Genomic DNA, 18,619 nt, shown 5'->3' with positions numbered 1-18,619 from the left:
GAACGCGCCCCCTCGCGTACCATCACCACACATGGGGATGCGCGCCGGCCTTGCATTTGGGGTTTAAACAAAAGGGGGCATTTTCACTTTTAAACACTTCTTTGGGGTAATTTTAACGTCTACTCTGGCTTTTGAGCGCACCCCCAGACAGCATTTAAGTTACTTGATTCAATATTTTGTTTTACTTCTTCATTTTACTTTTTACATTTTCCAAGAAAATTAGCTAAAAAATGAAAGAAAAAAGTAATTGGAAAAAACACGGCCACCTCATACAAGGACAATATCCGTCACCAGAAGCAGGAGCGTGTGTTTCCAATGACTCTAACATGGTTAGTAGTAGTAGACGCTGTAGTATGATCAAGTACAGGGCGATAATTTACGAAAAAACACGAAAAGTTTAAAATATGGGAGATAGGAAGTTCCTGCCCGAACAGCGACGATATCAAACATCTAGATCGTGAATCAAAGCAGCTTAAAAAACGTATCCGGGGTGAACACAAAGGCCAGAGTAGACATAGAAGGTGTTTAAGGTGTTTTTAAAGTGACATAAACCAGACACGCTTTCTGACCAACGGAGGCATCTACTGTAATCTCAATATCCGCACGCCACCCAATGGCCACGAACAGAACTGCAATGTCTGAACGCAGAAGAAACTCAACAAGCTGTGCTCTGGACAGCACAGCGTTAGTGTTCCGCTATAAATACAAGTCTGTCAGTCATGTCATGTCCTCGGGTCTTGTCTAGCATCAATTGTAAGACTCCTCAAACAAAACAAAAAGAAGGTGTGGTCAAGTTCAAACGGCGCTGCTTTTTCCCGCCATTACGAGACCCCTCTTTGACCTATGTTAAACTCTCGTTGCGTAAGAGATGAACCGCGGCTGTGCCGCGCAAAGGCGTCGAGTCCGCTTTTAAGGCTACGGGAAAACGGCTCATTAGGAAACTGCGCCGCAGTTTTTTACAAATGGGGTGTCATCCGAAAGTACTGGGAGGGGGGGGGGGGGGGGGGGGAAACGCCTCCTGTCATATAACCTATAGTGCTTAAAGGGCAAGACCACTTTGGTAGAGGTTTGGGTTGTGTAGTTACCTTGCCATGATGTAACTCCAAAGGTGGGCAAGAAATAAAAAATAATTGCTCCATTGATTAGAAATTGATAATTCAAAATATGCTCCTCATTGATTTACATTGTACGGTAAAACTGCTATAAAAGTCACTCTTTTAACACAAAAACGAACGCAAACAAAGTTGATTCAGACAATATAGAACATCACCAAACCCAGTACTGTTTTTTTTTTAAATAAAAATGTTAACTTCCTGTTGATTTTGCCATTTTTAATAAGTAGAAAACCCGGACTGGATCGGCGGATCCGGATCCAGATCTTCAAATAGTAAAATCAACAGGAAGTTGACATTTTTATTAAAAAAACCAACAGTACTGGGTTTGGTGATGCTCTATATTGTCTGAATCAGCTACGTTTGGGTTCATTTATGTGCTAAAAGAGTGACTTTGAGAGCTGTTTTACCGTACAATGTAAGTCAATGAGGAGCATATTTTGAATTATCAATTTCTAATCAATGGAGCAATTATTTTTTATTGCTTGCCCACCTTTGGAGTTACATCATGGCAAGGTAACTACACAACCCAAACCTCTACCAAAGTGGTCTTACCCTTTAAATTACTATGGGGGACAACTGCTTGAGAGCGGCCAGACCCGCAGAGCACCTAAAGCGTCGTTTATACTTCCGTCGTGCGACCGCGACACAGTTTAAGTTACGCTTAAGTATGTCAACACACACATACACACACACGCTCAATCCCATAGGTCATCATCATCAGTCAGTGGCTACTGTAGCCTCTCCTAGCTCACACACACACAGACAGACCAGGCTGTCCACTCAACACTGTTATAGCTGGATGTGTCCAAAGAGAGACAGAGAGTGAGAGAGAGAGATAAATAGAAAGATGGAGAGGCTGTGTTGTTTAGGAGCTCTCCAGAGCATCCAGGACTTTCATGATCTGTTGCTTGATGACTTTGGTTGCGTCCCCTGCGTTGGGTATCAAATATCTGGTGGATAAAAAGAAGAAAAGGAGAAAGACTTTTCATCACACAAAACAGTGCCTCAGTGACTTGAGTTTATATCCTTGGGTTTGCTTTTCTCCACCTCTATATGTTATACACAAAACCACTAACTACAGCTTATGTTCAAGCCACTTCCTGTTACATACTGTACCTAAAGCTCAAGCTCAACTTGGCAAAGGAGCCTTAAGGACTTGGGTCTTTCAAAACGTTTACTGTCCGATCTGATGGCAGACTCCATCAGACAGTGCACCTGCTTCCCTCCTTAAATCCCTACTTTTTTTATTGAATTCCTAAGTCCTGGTTTCAAGCTGGGTGTCCCGAGTCCCGAAAGATATCTCTAAAACACTAACATGTCCTGGTTTGGTTTTCAACATCATCTATCAAACTGTACTGGCTTTCAACCACAGTTAAAATAATAACACTTGTTTTGAGTTCTTACATGAATGTTTATTCATGTTCTGTTCTGTTGAAAGTCACCTGGATAACCCAAGGATGTAACCTTGGGACTTGACTTGAGTTTACATCCTTGGGTTAGGGTTCTGTTTTCACAGAATCAAACGTTTTATGGTCATGATTCACCAGGACCCTGGATGGCTTGATTGATTCTAGGCTTAAATTAATTGATATAAATATTTTTGGAAATGTCAATGGGAAAAATGCATTGAATATTCTGGAGTGAAACCAGAAAATGGCGCCACTGCAATGCGCTATAGCTAAAAATCTAAAATGACACAGTGTTTCAGTGTGTTGAAGTGTGAAGTACCGTTCCACTGCCGATATCTCCACCCCGGCCGTGTTGTTGTTGCCGAACTTGAAGGTGATGAGCTCCGGGTGCTTCTTCTTGGAGGTGATCTTCACCACGCTGTTGAGCGCCTGTCTGGACTGGATGTAGGAGAAGCCCTTCCGGGAGGCGATCTCACGCAGGCAGTACATGTGGGTGGCCGTGATCAGCAGGTGACTGCACCACACACAAGGAAAAAAGAATAGAACAGTGTTGATTTCGTCGACTAAAACTATGACGAAAAATGTTGGTTGACTACCTTTTTTCACTGATGAAAACTAAATATAAACTAAATAAAAACTAAATAAAAACTAAGCTATGATGATTAAAACTAAGACTAAATATATAACATACATTATAGTCGACTAAATCAACTGTGGATTTAGTCGACTATAATCTTATGATATTTAGTCGACTGATATTTAGTCGCACTTCGCGCCGCGTTTCGAGCTTGTAGATCTGCTACTTTTGATGCTTTTGTACGACGCCGTAGTATGATCAAGTAGGACGTTAATTTACGAAAAAACACAAAAAGTTAAAATATGGAGGTTTTCAGCCGGATAGCAACGATATCAAACTGGGGGTCCCCTGACATCATAAAGGGTTGGGATCCATTACTGCAGATCCACTCACCTGGGGAACATGTGTCCCGTCTCCTTCACCTCGTTGCAGGGAATGTGATGCTTCACGTCAGGCTTGTGGATCCAGGTCTGGATGTTGACCACCTCCTTCCTGTCGTCATCGGACGTGGAAGAGCTGTCGATCTCGTCTGGGGAGATAAAATAAAAAGAAAAGGGATCCTCAGTGTTCCACTAAAGCAGGGGTCTTCAACCCCATAGGGGGTCCTCAGAGTTACTACAGGGGGGCCGCCAAATATTTGGGTGATGAATGAATGAACTTCCTTTTTTTCTCTCTCTTTTATTAACCACTAGAACCCTAGCATCCCAATTCAGCATGGAGCATTTGCCGAAAATAGCAGATCTACAAGCTCACAACGCATCGCTAGATCGGCTATTTTCGGCGAAGAGGTTTAGTGTAGAGGCAAAAAAAGGTGAAGTTTACTAAGTATTGAGGGTTTAAGTGGTTAAATGTCTGAAAATACACAACGTGAATCTATAATAGAAAAGATAAACATTAGTTGACACAACACTGATGACAGTGCTGTCAAACAAGTCTATGAAGCTATCTATGAAATCTATGAAAAAAGTTCAATCTGCAGCACAATTTTATACAATATGTAGCGGGGGGTCCCTGCTTCATCTCTCTCTCTCAGCTAAGGGGTCCTTGGCCTGAAAAACGTTGAAGACCCCAGCTGAGTTAAGGTCCTTACACACCGGGGGCGATTTTTTTCATGCGAATAATATGTTTTTTTTTTTTAAACTTATAAAGTCAATGCAAGCTTCCGCATCAGTTTCGGAGCGAAAAAGCGTCTTTTATTTATTCGGACAGAGTCCGAATTGTGCATATATTCGCCGGTGTGTAATGACCTTTACACTGGATGTTGTGGTCAGAGGCGTCCTGGGATGGGTATCGATTGGGTTTCATTCGATACCGGGTGCCTAAACCGGTATTTTTAAAACTGGTGCCTAAACCATTGGTAAAGTACCCCCAGGGGTACTTGAGGGGGTTCCAGGGGGTCCCCAGCTAAATGATGGATAGGAACCAAATGGACCCTTATGGGTCTGTAACTCTGAGAGCGTACAAATGGAACCAAATGGACCTTAACGGGTCCATTTGGTTCCATTTGTACACTCTCAGAGTTAAATTAACATTGATTTTACTATATGAATTGGGGTCCCAGAGATAGAAATGCCATTAAATGGGGGTCTGTACTGCAGCCCTAATGCATGTCAAATTTGGGGTCCTTGAAATTAAAATGGTTGAGAATCACTGCGAGAGCCGTAAAAATCTTCTCTTATGGGGGTCCCTGGCATATATTTTCAAATGGGGGTCCGCGGGCTAATAAGTGTCAATTTGGGGGTCCTTGACATGAAAAAGTTTGAGAACCACTGGTCTAAACAGTGCCAGAACCGATACTTTTCAATACAAAATAGGTCAATGACATATTTTTCTTTTCTTATTATCTTTTTTTTGTTTTGCCTAAACGGTGCCAGAACTGATAAGGGTAAAAAAAATAATTTGGACATTTCTACAACAACAAATGCTCTTCTATAATACCATTCACAAAACAGGTATGCCAGGTTGACAGTGATTGATGAATATTTCATTGCAGACAAAGAAAACACGCGTCTATAACGTGTGTCACATATAGTTGAGCGGGCGTATCACCTGTGTCGTACTCTTCCTCGTCTCCGATGCTGAACACGGGCTTGACGCCTCGGTAAGCCTTCCCCACGCGGTCGCTGCTGCTCACGTGCCTGGCGGAGGGAAAGGGCAACGTTATGCCGCCACACAGGGCAACGTTATGCCACCACACTCACCACAACACGGACAGAGAGGAGCCAGCAGAGGGGTGGCAGTTAGTTACACAAGCTCTCACACACACACACACACAAACTCACACACACACACTCACACACATGGCTGTTCTGGTTACATGGCGGCTTTCCGACATGTCGCCTTTCCGACGTTAACGAACCCTATACCTAACCCTCACCCTAACCCTAACCGCACGCGGAAGCCACTAGTCGGAGTGGCGAGATGTCGGCGTGGAAGACGGTTACCCTGTCATGCAGTGTTGATTTCGTCGACTAAAACTATGACGAAAAATGTTGGTCGACTACCTTTATTCACTGACGAAAACTAAAACGAAATAAAAACTAAATATATTGACAATTTCGTCAACAAATAAAAACTAGACTAAAATGTTAGTGAGAGACTAGTGGAGAAGAGATCCAGTAGAACTAAAAGACAAGTCATTTTATGTTTGGTTGCGCTAGGGTGTGATCTACAAGCTCACAACGCGTCGCAGTGAGCTTGTAGATCGGCTATTTTCAGCATGCAACCGCGTGTAAAATCAGCCATTACGACGCCATCAAGGCACCGCCAAAATACATTTTAGTCGACTAAATCAACTGTAGATTTAGTCCACTACAATGACTAAAATATGACTAAAACTAATGGAATTTTATTCAAAAGACTATGACTAAAATTAGATCAAAATTTGCTGACAAAATCAACACTGGAGGAGAGGCAGCCGAGGGGTCAGTCAGTTACAGACAAGCTCACACACACACACACACACACACACACACACACACACACACACACACACACACACACACACACACACACATACACACAGAGCAATGGCACTAAGGCACCGTTTGGCATCTCTAGGCAGCTCCAGCACTAAAATCCTACAAGATGGAAGTCTTGAAGATAGGCTATTTTGGCCGAATCTTCGCCCCTAGCCCCAGAATAGGGACGCTAGGGGTCCATGTGGTTAACACACAGGCCAGGCTATCACCTTATTAGAAATACAATGAAAATGGAAGGACATAGGGTGCACCGTCTCAAAGCAAAGCGGCAGTGAAGGTAGTGAAGGTTGTGAAGTTCACCTTAAATAGCGGCTACACTGTAGAACCAGTTACACAGGAACACAAGAACGCTCGCCGCAAAACACGCTCGCCCCGGGTCAAATCCAGCGACCTATGAACGGTCAACACCAGGTATTCCTAAACGTAACCTCAGTATAACTATATCTAAACCTAACCTTATTCCTAATCTTAACCTCAGTAAAACTATGTCTAAACCTAACCTTATTCCTAACCTTAACCTCAGTAAAACTATGTCTAAACCTAACCTTATTCCTAACCTTAACCTCAGTAAAACTATGTCTAAACCTAACCTTATTCCAAACCTTAGCCTCAGTAAACTATGCCTAACCCTAACCTTATTCCTAAACGTAACCTCAGTAAAACTATGCCTAAACCTAACTCCTAAATGTAACCTCAGTAAAACTATGCCTAAACCTAACTCCTAAATGTAACCTCAGTAAAACAATGCCTAACCCTAACTCCTAAACGTAACCTCAGTAAAACAATGCCTAACCCTAACTCCTAAACGTAACCTCAGTAAAACAATGCCTAACCCTAACCTTATTCCTAAACGTAACCTCAGTAAAACAATGCCTAACCCTAACTCCTAAATGTAACCTCAGTAAAACTATGCCTAAACCTAAACTTATTCCTAAACTTAACCTCAGTAAAACAAATACAAGAACCGCTGGGGGGCGAAACGGTCAGCGAAAATAATTGGGGCGACTGTGTTTTTGGGTGAGCGTTCCAGTTACCGTACAGAGCACCTGAGTGCTGGCAAAGAGTACACACTCCAGTGTTGACAAACTACGGACATAAAGTGCTCAATGTTGTTAGTGATAGCGTGAAGAGAGACACACCTGAAAAAAAGACACACAAAAAATGCGATTGGTCTACCTTACACACACGTCACTGCAATGTAGGGCTGCAACTATCAATGTATCAAAGTTCTATCAATTACTTATTCGATTAATCAAAAACAGTTTTGTCTAATAAAAGAAAATATATATTTTATATATCAATGGATCATTTTTTTTAATAAAGACTAAATGGTTTAGTCTGACTTTTGCAGCCTTCATGGTCCATTCAAGCTACGGTATTTTAAAACATGTAAAAACACAGGGTGTATTTTATGTCCACTGTATTCAACCCAACATTAAGGGTAAACACTCAAACGCTAGGAATAGGAATCGGGGACACACAAAATAAATCGTCTGTCGAGTGGAAACCGACAATATGTCAGGGTTTTCAGGGTTCAAATTCAAAAATGGCAAAAGTGGCAGATCTACAAGCTCTGATACTTTTGTGACGCTGTAGTATGATCCAGTAGGGTGCCATTTTACGGAAAAACACGGGAGATAAGAGGCTTCTGCCCGAGAGCCACGGATATGCTTCCTCGTATAACGATCTACAAGATCACGATGCGACTCGCTGCGCGCTTGTACTGTAGATCGTAATTCTTTTTGCTAGTTTTGAAGATTTCTTTCACTTTCATAATTGCAGCCCTAGTGCAGTGTGTGTTGCTGTTAGAATGTGAGTGAGTGAGTGAGTGAGTAAAGTGAGGGGTTTGATGTTAAAGCATGCCCAGGCTGAGGTCCCATCATGAGCATGGGGGTCCTGGAAGCTGAAAGCAGACGTTCTATCTCCCCTTTAGACTAGTGGTGGAGGACAACACATGCTGGTGGTGAGAGAAGAACAGCTCATTTCTGGTGGTGGTGGTGGTGGTGGTGGTGGTGGAGGGGGGAGAACTCTTACCGATCTGGAAGCACCTTCTCAGGCCAGGGCAGAGTGAAAGACATTCTAGCAATAGGAATATAAAAGGCACAACAAGGTACTATTGTGAGGAGGGGGGGTATGGTTAAGTCTTTAAAAAGGTTCAAGAAGAGCAGGAATGTGTATCAATAAAAGCAGATTAATTCTTGTTGGTTAAAACAGTCTCAGCAGCAACCCATCCTTACAAAATGTGTTCATCCACAATGACTTGGATCATGAGAGGCTGTTGACCAAAGGATTGAAGAATATTTATGCTAGATTTTTTTTCGGGTCTGATGCTGATTTCGGAGAGTCCTAGTCCATTGATTACCAATATTTTGGTCAAAACATACAACAACATTCACTCTATTAGAGACGGTCTGATATACTGTATCAGTCTGGCTGATATATTGGACATTATTTGACTTTTTGGACAACATCGGTGTAGACAATTATGCTGCTAATTGTGTCCCAAATCCCAATTTTTAACCACTTTCAATCTGGTCTCACTATATTGGCCATATCATTATAGGCCAACATTTTCAAACATTTTCTTCCAAAGTAGCCAATCTACTCACAAGCTCACAATTAAATCTGAGGTTTTCAAATTGATTAGAATTGACTGATATTGCATTTTCTGACAAAATATCCGTCAAATCTAGGGGCTAGGATTCTCCAAAATCGTGATCTGACTATGGCATTTGTCAGACACTACACTCCACTGTAGACTTTGCTACTATACATGTCTATGAAATTAATTCAAGGACCCCAACGGAAACAAGTCCGCAAGGACTTTTTTGGCCGGACCTTTTAGACAAAGCATTATGAATGTAACTGTGTTGTTTTACATTCTTTTTGCCTAATAAAAAAATCAATCAATCAATCAAAGACTATATTCATTTCATTTAGACATTTCACCAGTCAGTATAATTTGTGTAAGTGAAAACAGTGTGACGTGGATCAGGGAAGCTCACCGGTCTACAGGCGTGGACGTATTCTCGATGAAGCTGATCATCTTCTCCTTTACGTTCACGGATTTGGACTTGAAGGCAAAGGTCATTTTGTTGACCAGCGATTTGACCCCTTTGCTGTCCCCAGCGCTGACCAGGGCCTCTCCCTGTGAGGTCACAGACAAACAGATGTCAAAGCCTGGTCACACGGTTGGTGAAAACAACAACATAAAAGCATCGAAATGTTTTTAATGCATGGCTTTGAAAGAGGCTAGGTGTCTGTTAATGATTCTCAACCGGGTGGGGGGGGGGTTCCCAGTTCATATATGATAATTTTTTGGGGGTCGCGGCCTGAACAGTTTGAGAATCCTTGCTTTAAGCCATTCAATCCGGGAACGCATCTGTGTCATTTTATATTTCTTTGGCTATTTTATTTTTTATATATCTGGAAAACGTGTGCAAATCTTTAAATATGTATATTTTTTAAAGCGAACGTTTGTAACTCAAAATATTTGCTTCTGAGGATTCTACAAATGTTTTTTTTATTTTATTTTTATAATTTTTTACTTATGTTGCTAGATCAGTGGTTCTCAATTTCTTCATGTCGATGCCCCTAAAATAACATGCATTTGCCCACGGACCCCCCCAACCCCCATCTCAAAATATTTTGTTCCAGGAACCCCCAGAAGCAAAGATTTGAGTAAAAAAATATCATATACTGTATATTCAAACATTTGCAAAATGTCCACGATTCTTTTTAAAAGATAGCAGATCTACAAGCTCATAGCATGGCACTTGGTGCCGCACTATGAGCTTGTAGATCTGCTATTTTTGGATGAATGGTTGGATAATGGAACTAATGAATAATAGTGGCTTAGGTAATGACTCACGTCAGCAGAGCCGTGGGGGCCTGAGGTACTGACGATCCAGTGGACGTAGGAGGAGTCCAGACCCTCGATGTTCATGTCCACTAGGTGCTGCTGGAGAGCTGGAAATCACACAAACACACACACACCGTCACTTTGTACTGTAATCCACTGGTTCACTAACTACCACAACACCCACTGTCACTCTGTACTGTAATCCACTGGTTCACCAACTACAGTATGTGACAGTGTTGATTTTGGCGACTAAAACTATGATGAAAAATGTTGGTTGACTACCTTTTTTCACTGACCAAAACTAAATAAAAACTAAGCTATGATGACTAAAACTAAGACTAATTGTATAACAAATATATTGACAATTTCATCCACAAATAAAAACTAGACTAAAATGTTACAGAGAGACTAGTGGAGAAGAGATACAGTAGAACTAAAAGACAAGTAATTTTATGTTTGGTTGCGCTAGGGTGTGCATGCTGAAAATAGCAGATCTACAAGCTCACTGTGAGCTTGTAGATCTGCTATTTTCAGTATGCCATTTTCTCCTTCCCGATACCTATTCCGATAACCCATAACTTGCGTTATCGGTCGTTACAGAGTACAGGTCCGATACCAGTGAGTAATTAAAATAAAAACTAGGACAGTAGTTCTCAAAGTGGGGTCCAGGGACCCTCAAGGGTTCCTTAAGGGGGTTCCAAATGGACCCTTACAGGTCTGCAACTCTGAGTGTACAAATGGAACCAAATGGACCATACGGGTCCAGAGTTATGGGGGTCCTTGAAATTTTAAAGTTGAGAATGAATAAATAGAAATGTCATTAATAATTGTTAAAGTGCAGCTACAAGTTAAAGTAAAATTATAATGTAAATAGTACAGTAATCGTATAAAACAGTAGTGCAACATCAACTGAGGCATTCAAAATGCAAAATAATTGATTACTGTAAATGACACAATCACCATCATGTTTGGAACGGCATAGACTGGCAAACTCGCCGATACCAACATTTTAGGCAGTATCGGCAGCTTTTCCGATACGGTTATCGGTATCGGAACAACTCTAATTCCATTTCCATGAATCCACTCACCCATGAATCCTCCTTTGGCGATGCTGACATACTCTTTGTTTTTCTAGAACAGAAAGCCTTTGATTATTCCATGGCCATCACGTAGGGTTGCATCAATACAATAAGGCACAATTATTACTTAATTGTGTAATCGCAGTTATTTGAGATAATCGCAATCATTTTTGCAGAATCGTCATAATCATTTCCATGTTGAAAAATGTTCACACATTTTCAAATATTAGTAAAGCAGAAATAGCAGATCTACAAGCTTACCACGCGTCACAAAGTTATTTTTGCTATTACATGTATACAATTATTTATACATTAGTTTCTTGTCATATGCTCGATGCCATTTTTTTTATGAAGCCTAAAAGGCAAACAGAAATTACAATATTTATTCATATGCTCCAATGTTCAATGTCCAAACACAGGGGTGCACATAACTTTTTAGGTCTAGTACTCAGAAGAGCACCTGGAGATGTGACTTGGTGCGCACCAAATAAATGGTCCCGTGCCGTTTTGTCAACGGGGGGGGGGGGGGGAGGGGGGGGACGCTCTGCTTCCAAATTCCGCCGATTTTCGCCTTTTTTTTTTTTTCTTCTCACGACGTTGGGTGAAGCCCCCAAGGTTGGTGCCCTGTGCTGCGCTGCTTTTATCCGCCAGATTGGGACGTTCACGGCATATTTTGCACCATTACGGTGCGTTCATCATCGGTGACGAGTGCCTCTAACAGCCGCTGCTGGCTGCGTGCACGCAGCGAGGCAATGCGAGGCAATGCGAGGCGATGCGAGACACTCACACAATCACGTGCAGCATGCGTCCTCTCCCCTGCGCCTATGGCTATACATGGGGCCGACGCGTGCTTTAGCGTGATTGTGTGAGTGTTGCTTCAGGAAGTAAATTCCTAGCCTCGATCTCCAGGCTTTTATTTTTTAGTTTTGCTAAAAAATAAAAGCTTGGAAGTTCCTGTCCCAGCTGTTGGTACGCAAAAGCGCCTCGCGTCGTCTGATGTGGTGCGCATTATTTATTTTGGGTGCGCATGCGCACCTGCGCACCAGTTATGTGCACCCCTGTCCAAACACACAGTTATTTGAGTGACAATCGTCAACTTAAGTTGAGTAGAAAGGATTATTATAGTGAGTGGGTCTGACCTGCAGGAAGTGAGCCAGCACCATGTTCATGTACATATCCTCTTCCTCTCTCCCGCTGCCCATGAAACACAGGTGTTCTCCACTGGCGATGGAGCCGGACTCCAGAGACTGTTTCTGGGTCTCCAGCAGAGACTTGACCGACAGAGAGAACTCTGACGGGTTCTGCAGCATCTGAACACACACACACACACACATTTGAACCATTTATTTATGTCCACACAAAGGAGAGCATACAAGGACACAAATATTATAGATGCAGTTAGATTACATTCACAAAATCATGGCATATGTTTTCATGATAAAATAAGCATGTCACTCAGTACTCTATGGCAGTGGTTTTCAACCTTTGTCATGCCAAGGACCCCTAAATTGATATAAATTTGGCCGCGGACCACCATTTGAAAATGTTTTGTGCCAGGGACCCCCCGAAGCAAAGATATCAGTTAATTTTCGCTTTAAAAAAACATAAATATTCAGAGATATGCACACTTTTTCAAGGTTTTTCAAAAATAGCAGATCTACAAGCTCATAGCGTGGCACTCGGTGCCGCGCTATGAGCTTGTATATCTGCTATTTTTGAATAGCCAAAGCTAAGCGGTTAAAATGATTGTGAGACGCTATGTTAACTAATTTAGCTGGGGACCCCCTGGTACTCCCTCAAGGACCACTGGTGGTCTCCGGACCACTGGTTGAAAACCACTGCTCTATGGGTATAAGTAACTGCGTCTCCGCCATATGTGGCGGCTGCCAATTACAGCAGAGACAGAACAATATTTTGCCAGCCTTTTTGCCTCCTTTTTGGGCATCCAAAGTTGTTGGAGCCCTACAACGACCAGTCTGTGTGTATGTCCTAGGCTGACAAAAAGTGAGCCTAGGAGCCTTGTATATCTGCTATTTTAGGCACGGGACACCGTCGTGCTGCAAAGTGTAAATTAGGCTTTATCCCAGAGAGAACAGCAGCAGCAGCAGAGAGCGAAAGAAAAGGCATCAAAAGCGAAAAGTTGTGAAAAATACTTTGTTTTAAACACAAGCAGTAGGCCTACTCCCGGCCCCAGCAACGTTGTTGTTGTTCATATGTGTGTGTGTGTGTGTGTAGCTAATACAGCGCAGAAGCTTTCTTTAATTACAAAATGATCTTGCGTCGGAGACTCTGCTAGAAGAACAAACAGCTGTGGGTCATTATCACTCAGCATGCCACAGTGACACAACAACTTATAAACGGACATTTATTTTATAAAGCTAAGTGTTGCTTCTCTTGCATTTTTAACCCGAGGGGCTATCTGTAATCACGGAGCTGCATATACTGTCAGTCAGCACGTAGACTGAGTTCACTCCGCGCTGCGCACTGTGCGCAGAGGAATTGTTTTCTTTTTTTTGGCTGATGGTGCGTTCAAGACGCCTCGGAAACACAGAATAGGATGAAATACAACATGACAAACCGATGTAACCATGGAATTTTGGGACACTCTTGAACGAAGTTAAACTGTGAGAGAACGCCGTTCACAAACGCCAGAATGAACGCGTTCACAATAACATTCATCTAGGGGATATACAGTACGTTCAGTTCACGTTCGCCCCAAAATATGAACGAGTTCATGAACGATCGTTCATTGAACGCGTTCAGGCACAACACTGCTGACAAATATAAAAACAAATAGTCTGCACCTATGGCCCAGCTCTGAGATGGTATGTAGGAGTGGTTGGTATTTAATGACCGTGGTCATAAAAGCTTCCTCTAGGCTAAGGTCAAAGGTGCATGCTATCTCTAATACAAACACCTCTCTGGAGTCTTCATTAACCACAACCACATCTGGTGTATTAGCTGTCAAAGATGTCTGGGTTATCACAGAGATGAAACATGGATGAAATGACACAGGAATGTTTGTTTGTACATTCTCACTGAGGATGCATGATATTGTCCTTTGCTATGAGTTCCACTATTCTATCATGGCGTGCTATGTGTACATCCCTTTGTATGCATAACAGCCATTCAAGATGTGTGACAGTGATTCAGTGATCTGTTCTGTGGTGTGGTGCAAGCAATGAGGAACCCCACACACACACACACACACACACACACACACACACACACACACACACACACACACACACACACACACACACACACACACACACACACACACACACACACACACACACACAAGGGGGGATTAAAGCAAAAGCAGCAAATCTCACAACTGAATATCTTTGCTAGGCCGTCCCAATGTGTGACTTGTGAAATGCAGTGTTGATTTCGTCGACTAAAACTATGACGAAAAATGTTGGTTGACTACCTTTTTTCACTGACGAAAACTAAATAAAAACTAAATAAAAACTAAGCTATGATGACTAAAACTGAGACTAAATATATTGACAATTTCATCAACAAATAAAAACTAGACTACAATGTTAGAGAGAGACTAGTGGAGAAGAGATCCAGTAGAACTAAAAGACAAGTCATTTTATGTTTGGTTGCGCGTGGGTGTTGCGCTCAGATCTAGCAGATCTACAACTCACAACGCGTCACAGCGAGCTTGTAGATCGGCTATTTTCAGCATGCAACCAAGTGTAAAATCAGCCATTACGACGCCATCAAGGCACCACCAACACACATTTTAGTCGACTAAATCAACTGTAGATTTAGTCGACTATAATCTTCGACTGAAATTAGACAAAAACTAAAACATTTCAGATGACTAACTAAATGAAATTTTATTCAAAAGACTATGACTGAAACTATATCAACATTTGTTGTAGTCATTATTCAGTTGATTATTTTTTACTTAGGCTAATCAAGAAGTGTGCTTTTGGGAATTTATTTATAGAGGATAATAGAAGATCTACAAGCCCAATGCGTCATGACACGTTGTGAGCTTGCGGAACTGCTATTTCTAGAAGTTTTTTTGGCAGATAAAGCCAAATTTACATTTGCAATTTATAATATATTAAATTGTTTAGTCAGATGAACAACCCTGTTGTACCCATAGATTCAATTACAGTTCAGGTTAATTCAGGTAACACATGGCGAAGGTCTCACCAGGTCAGAGTCCAGGTGGAAGGCGGTGGCCAGGTGTCCAGCGTTGTACTGCTCCGCCGGTCGACAGTCCACCACGAAGAAACGCACCCCGTCCTGACAGGAAGACCATTTAAACACACTAGTCATCACACGTTCAACAGTGATCTGCATGACCTACTCAGGAAGTAGGTTGATACAACCAGCAGTGGTTGTATTTGGTCTCCCTGCTCTTCTATTGAGACATTTACTGTATATACAGTGGTCCTGGTGGGACACCTACTGGTGGATAAGTGGTACTGCCTGAAGTTCGAAATGCAATGTCTCCCCTGAGTGAGTAGGCGAGCCCCTTAACTCTCTGCCTGCCAAAAACGTTTATAAACGTGTTTAAAAATGTATTCTTTATTTTTTTGTTTTTTCCGTCCTTCACAAATAACCAGGAGATAAACATTTTCAAAAAGTTGCTGCTCCATTCACTTCAATGTTAAAAAAATAAACTGAGAAATATTTTTTTTTCTCCCTATGTTTTACCATGTAAACTGCTGTCAGTTTTTGAGTACTATTTTTGAAATACCCTGGCAGTTTAAGCTCAGTGATAAAACGTTTTGAAAAATAACAAATATTTTATATTATCATCACAATACAATATTACAGTACAGTTACAATATCTACGGAAATCTTGTACGTTCAAATCAGTTACTTTTCAGGAAATGGAGAAAAAAAACACCTGTGTTCCACTGGATCCAATGTAGTTATTATTTAGTCACAAGCTATTGTTAATACATTTCATTGGTAAAATATGAATTAAACCCTAAGACACGCTTAACCACTTTAAAAAAGTATAGGGTAAGTAATATTTTTTGGTCAAAACAAAAGTTATTTGTTAAGAAGGTTAAAGTTCTATATTGTAATAGTAATCATTGCTATAAAGTGTTTGTTCAGTCACAGGGGTCTCTGCGTCTCTCCAGCTTTTTAATAAACAGAAAATACATTTTCTGGCAATCAGGAGAAAGAACCCATTTATCAGCTTCATTTTTATAGTGTTCCAGTTCCAATGTTGTCTGCTCATTTCTTTGTGTCATCACTTCCAATTTCACTTGTTTAATCTATATCCTGTCTGAGTTCTCTATCCTGATTGGATAAAATTGGTATGTCGACTTGAAAATGCATTTTCTGTTTAATAAAGAGCTGGAGAGACATGGAGACTTCCTGTTACTGAACAAACACTCTATAGCAATGATTACTATCACAATATGGAGCTATTTAACACTTATTTTAACCAAAGAAAATCACTTACCCTACCTTTAACTTTCACCTGTCAAAAATAGCGAAACCTTTTTTTTTGCAGTCGTGCATTCATTTACAAACAAACTAAAATATGGAGATGCAAGGTTTTTGTTTTTTCGTGGTGCTGACCTGCTGTAGCTGGTTGGCCTGCAGGATCTCGGGGACGGACACGGGCAGACAGAGCGCCTGGCTCAGGTCCATGTCCTCCTCTTTGAGCGCCACCAGACTGCAGCCAAACAGGTTCTGGTTCTCCTGCCAGGGACACACAACCAGCATGATATAATGACACTCCCAAAAATAGGGACACCAGGTTTAAAGTGGGTAACGCATTAAGACCGCGAACGCATCTGTGTCACTTTAGATTGGCCATTCAAAAATAGCAGATCTACAAGCTTGTATATCTGCTATTTTTTGAAGAAATAAAACAGTGAAAAAGTGTTTTTAACTAAAATCTTTGCTTCTGAACAAAATATTTTGAAATGGGGGGGTCCGTGGACAAATACATATCATTTTGGGTGGTTCTTAACATGAACAAAGTTTGAGAACCACCATTATTATAGCAACATTAGGGCTGGTGAATTAATATTCGAATACCGAATATTCCTTGAAAATATGTATATTTTATTTTGATATATATATAATATTCGAATATATATTCGAATATCTGCCAATTTTTAAGACCAATATTCGAATATCATTTCTGAGGAAAGTTGACAGCCCTAAGCAACAAAAAAAAGAAAAACTGATTTAGAAGACATTTGTAGAATCCTGATTTAAATTTAAAATGTTCGCTTTAAAAAACACATTACATTCAAAGGTTTGCACAAATTGTCACGATTTTTCCTAAAAGAATAAATAGCAGATCTACAAGCTCATAGCGCGGCACTCGGTCCCGCGCTACAAGCTTGTACATCTGCTATTTTTGAATAGCCTAAGAAAGTATAAGATGATGGTTCAAAGTGGTTCAAATCTAAAATGACAGATGCTTTCCCAATGGGTTCAATGGGAAAATGGGGAACACACCGGCTGCAGAAACGCAATTATATATGGGGTCTGTCTCTAATGATCAGCTTCCTTACCTTCCTGAGAGATAAAGGGGTCTTGCTCTTACCTTCCTGAGAGATAAAGGGGTCTTGCTCTTACCTTCCTGAGAGATAAAGGGGTCTTGCTCTGGTAGTACTGAGCCAGGGAGAACAAGTCCTCGATGTCTTCGGCTTCCAGGAGAGAGGGCGATTCCTCCAACATTTCTGACAAATTCAAAAAACACAGGGAAAAAAATAATCAATTTTGGTCCAGTGACCATTTAAAGGACAACTTTGTTTTTTTACAACCACGGTTTATGTTTTAGATTGTAATTAAAGTAAATAAAAGATGAGTGTTAAAATGTTTTCATTTACTGCTTTCTATAGTTTTAGCAATTTTCACTGTCTTTTTTACAGTGGGCGGGGGCATTCTGTCCGGTGGCTAAATGTGTCTTTTTTTACACCATAGACGTCATGTGGCACTGAATGAGTTAACTGCAGTGCTTTTATTATTGTATTATTTTTTCTTACTGCCAGGTCGGTCAAAGACTTTGTTTTTGTGTTTGCTTGGTTTAGTTTTGGTCTCCCTGTTCTCTCTTTTTTTTCCTCATTTCATTGTGTAGTTATTTTTTCAGTTGATGTTAGTATTCATGGCTGCCAGTTCCTAGCCTGGCGTAGCCAGACTATATCACTGCGTGCATATGTGTCTGGTGCTTCCATCTAGAATAAAAAAGAAGGATGGATTACAGGGGCGTGTCCCAGCGTAGTACCGGGGTATTGCACATGCGCAGTGTTATCAGGAAGTGCACGACGGAGTGTTCCAGCAGAGGCGCTACATAAAAACCCCCAGGATCCCTTCTCAGTCAGTCGAGGTGTGTGTTTGTTGTTCTCTCCACTCAGCACCTAAACAGCTGGAGGTTTGTAATTCTAATACACAAGTGGACTAAATGACTTACATAGTTATAAAGAACAACAACAAAGTGACATAAACCCCCATATCCAAGTTATTAATATGCATATCTATCATGTGGTGTTCACAATCAACAAATAAAAATACATTTTGAAGACAAATATAAGTTTTTATACTGTGAGCATATCTAAACGCATAGGCCACACATATATATATATATATATA

At 41.1% G+C, this 18,619-nt stretch overlaps 1 protein-coding gene across 2 annotated transcripts in view; it reads right to left on the bottom strand.

Annotated features, from left to right (window-relative positions):
• Window positions 1-1,482: 1,482 nt before the first annotated feature.
• tbc1d23 (TBC1 domain family, member 23) overlaps window positions 1,483-18,619 on the bottom strand; it is a 35,772-nt gene continuing 18,635 nt past the window's right edge. The window contains exons 9-20 of one of the 2 annotated variants that reach the window (XM_084066758.1): window positions 17,606-17,709; window positions 16,592-16,714; window positions 15,200-15,292; window positions 12,163-12,333; window positions 11,033-11,075; window positions 9,954-10,051; window positions 9,088-9,230; window positions 8,117-8,161; window positions 5,151-5,239; window positions 3,495-3,630; window positions 2,844-3,038; window positions 1,483-2,065 (exon numbers count right to left, since the gene is read on the bottom strand). In XM_084066758.1, coding sequence (XP_083922884.1) covers window positions 1,981-2,065; window positions 2,844-3,038; window positions 3,495-3,630; window positions 5,151-5,239; window positions 8,117-8,161; window positions 9,088-9,230; window positions 9,954-10,051; window positions 11,033-11,075; window positions 12,163-12,333; window positions 15,200-15,292; window positions 16,592-16,714; window positions 17,606-17,709 — 1,325 coding nt within the window. In that variant the 3' untranslated portion in view covers window positions 1,483-1,980. The remainder of the gene's footprint in view (window positions 2,066-2,843; window positions 3,039-3,494; window positions 3,631-5,150; window positions 5,240-8,116; window positions 8,162-9,087; window positions 9,231-9,953; window positions 10,052-11,032; window positions 11,076-12,162; window positions 12,334-15,199; window positions 15,293-16,591; window positions 16,715-17,605; window positions 17,710-18,619) is intronic. The other variant, XM_084066759.1, reaches the window with a different exon arrangement.

The sequence above is a fragment of the Gymnoscopelus microlampas genome, assembly GCF_963454915.1.
Source record: "Gymnoscopelus microlampas genome assembly, chromosome: 9".
Classification (NCBI taxonomy): domain Eukaryota; kingdom Metazoa; phylum Chordata; class Actinopteri; order Myctophiformes; family Myctophidae; genus Gymnoscopelus; species Gymnoscopelus microlampas.
This window is presented reverse-complemented; position numbering and strand designations above follow the sequence as displayed.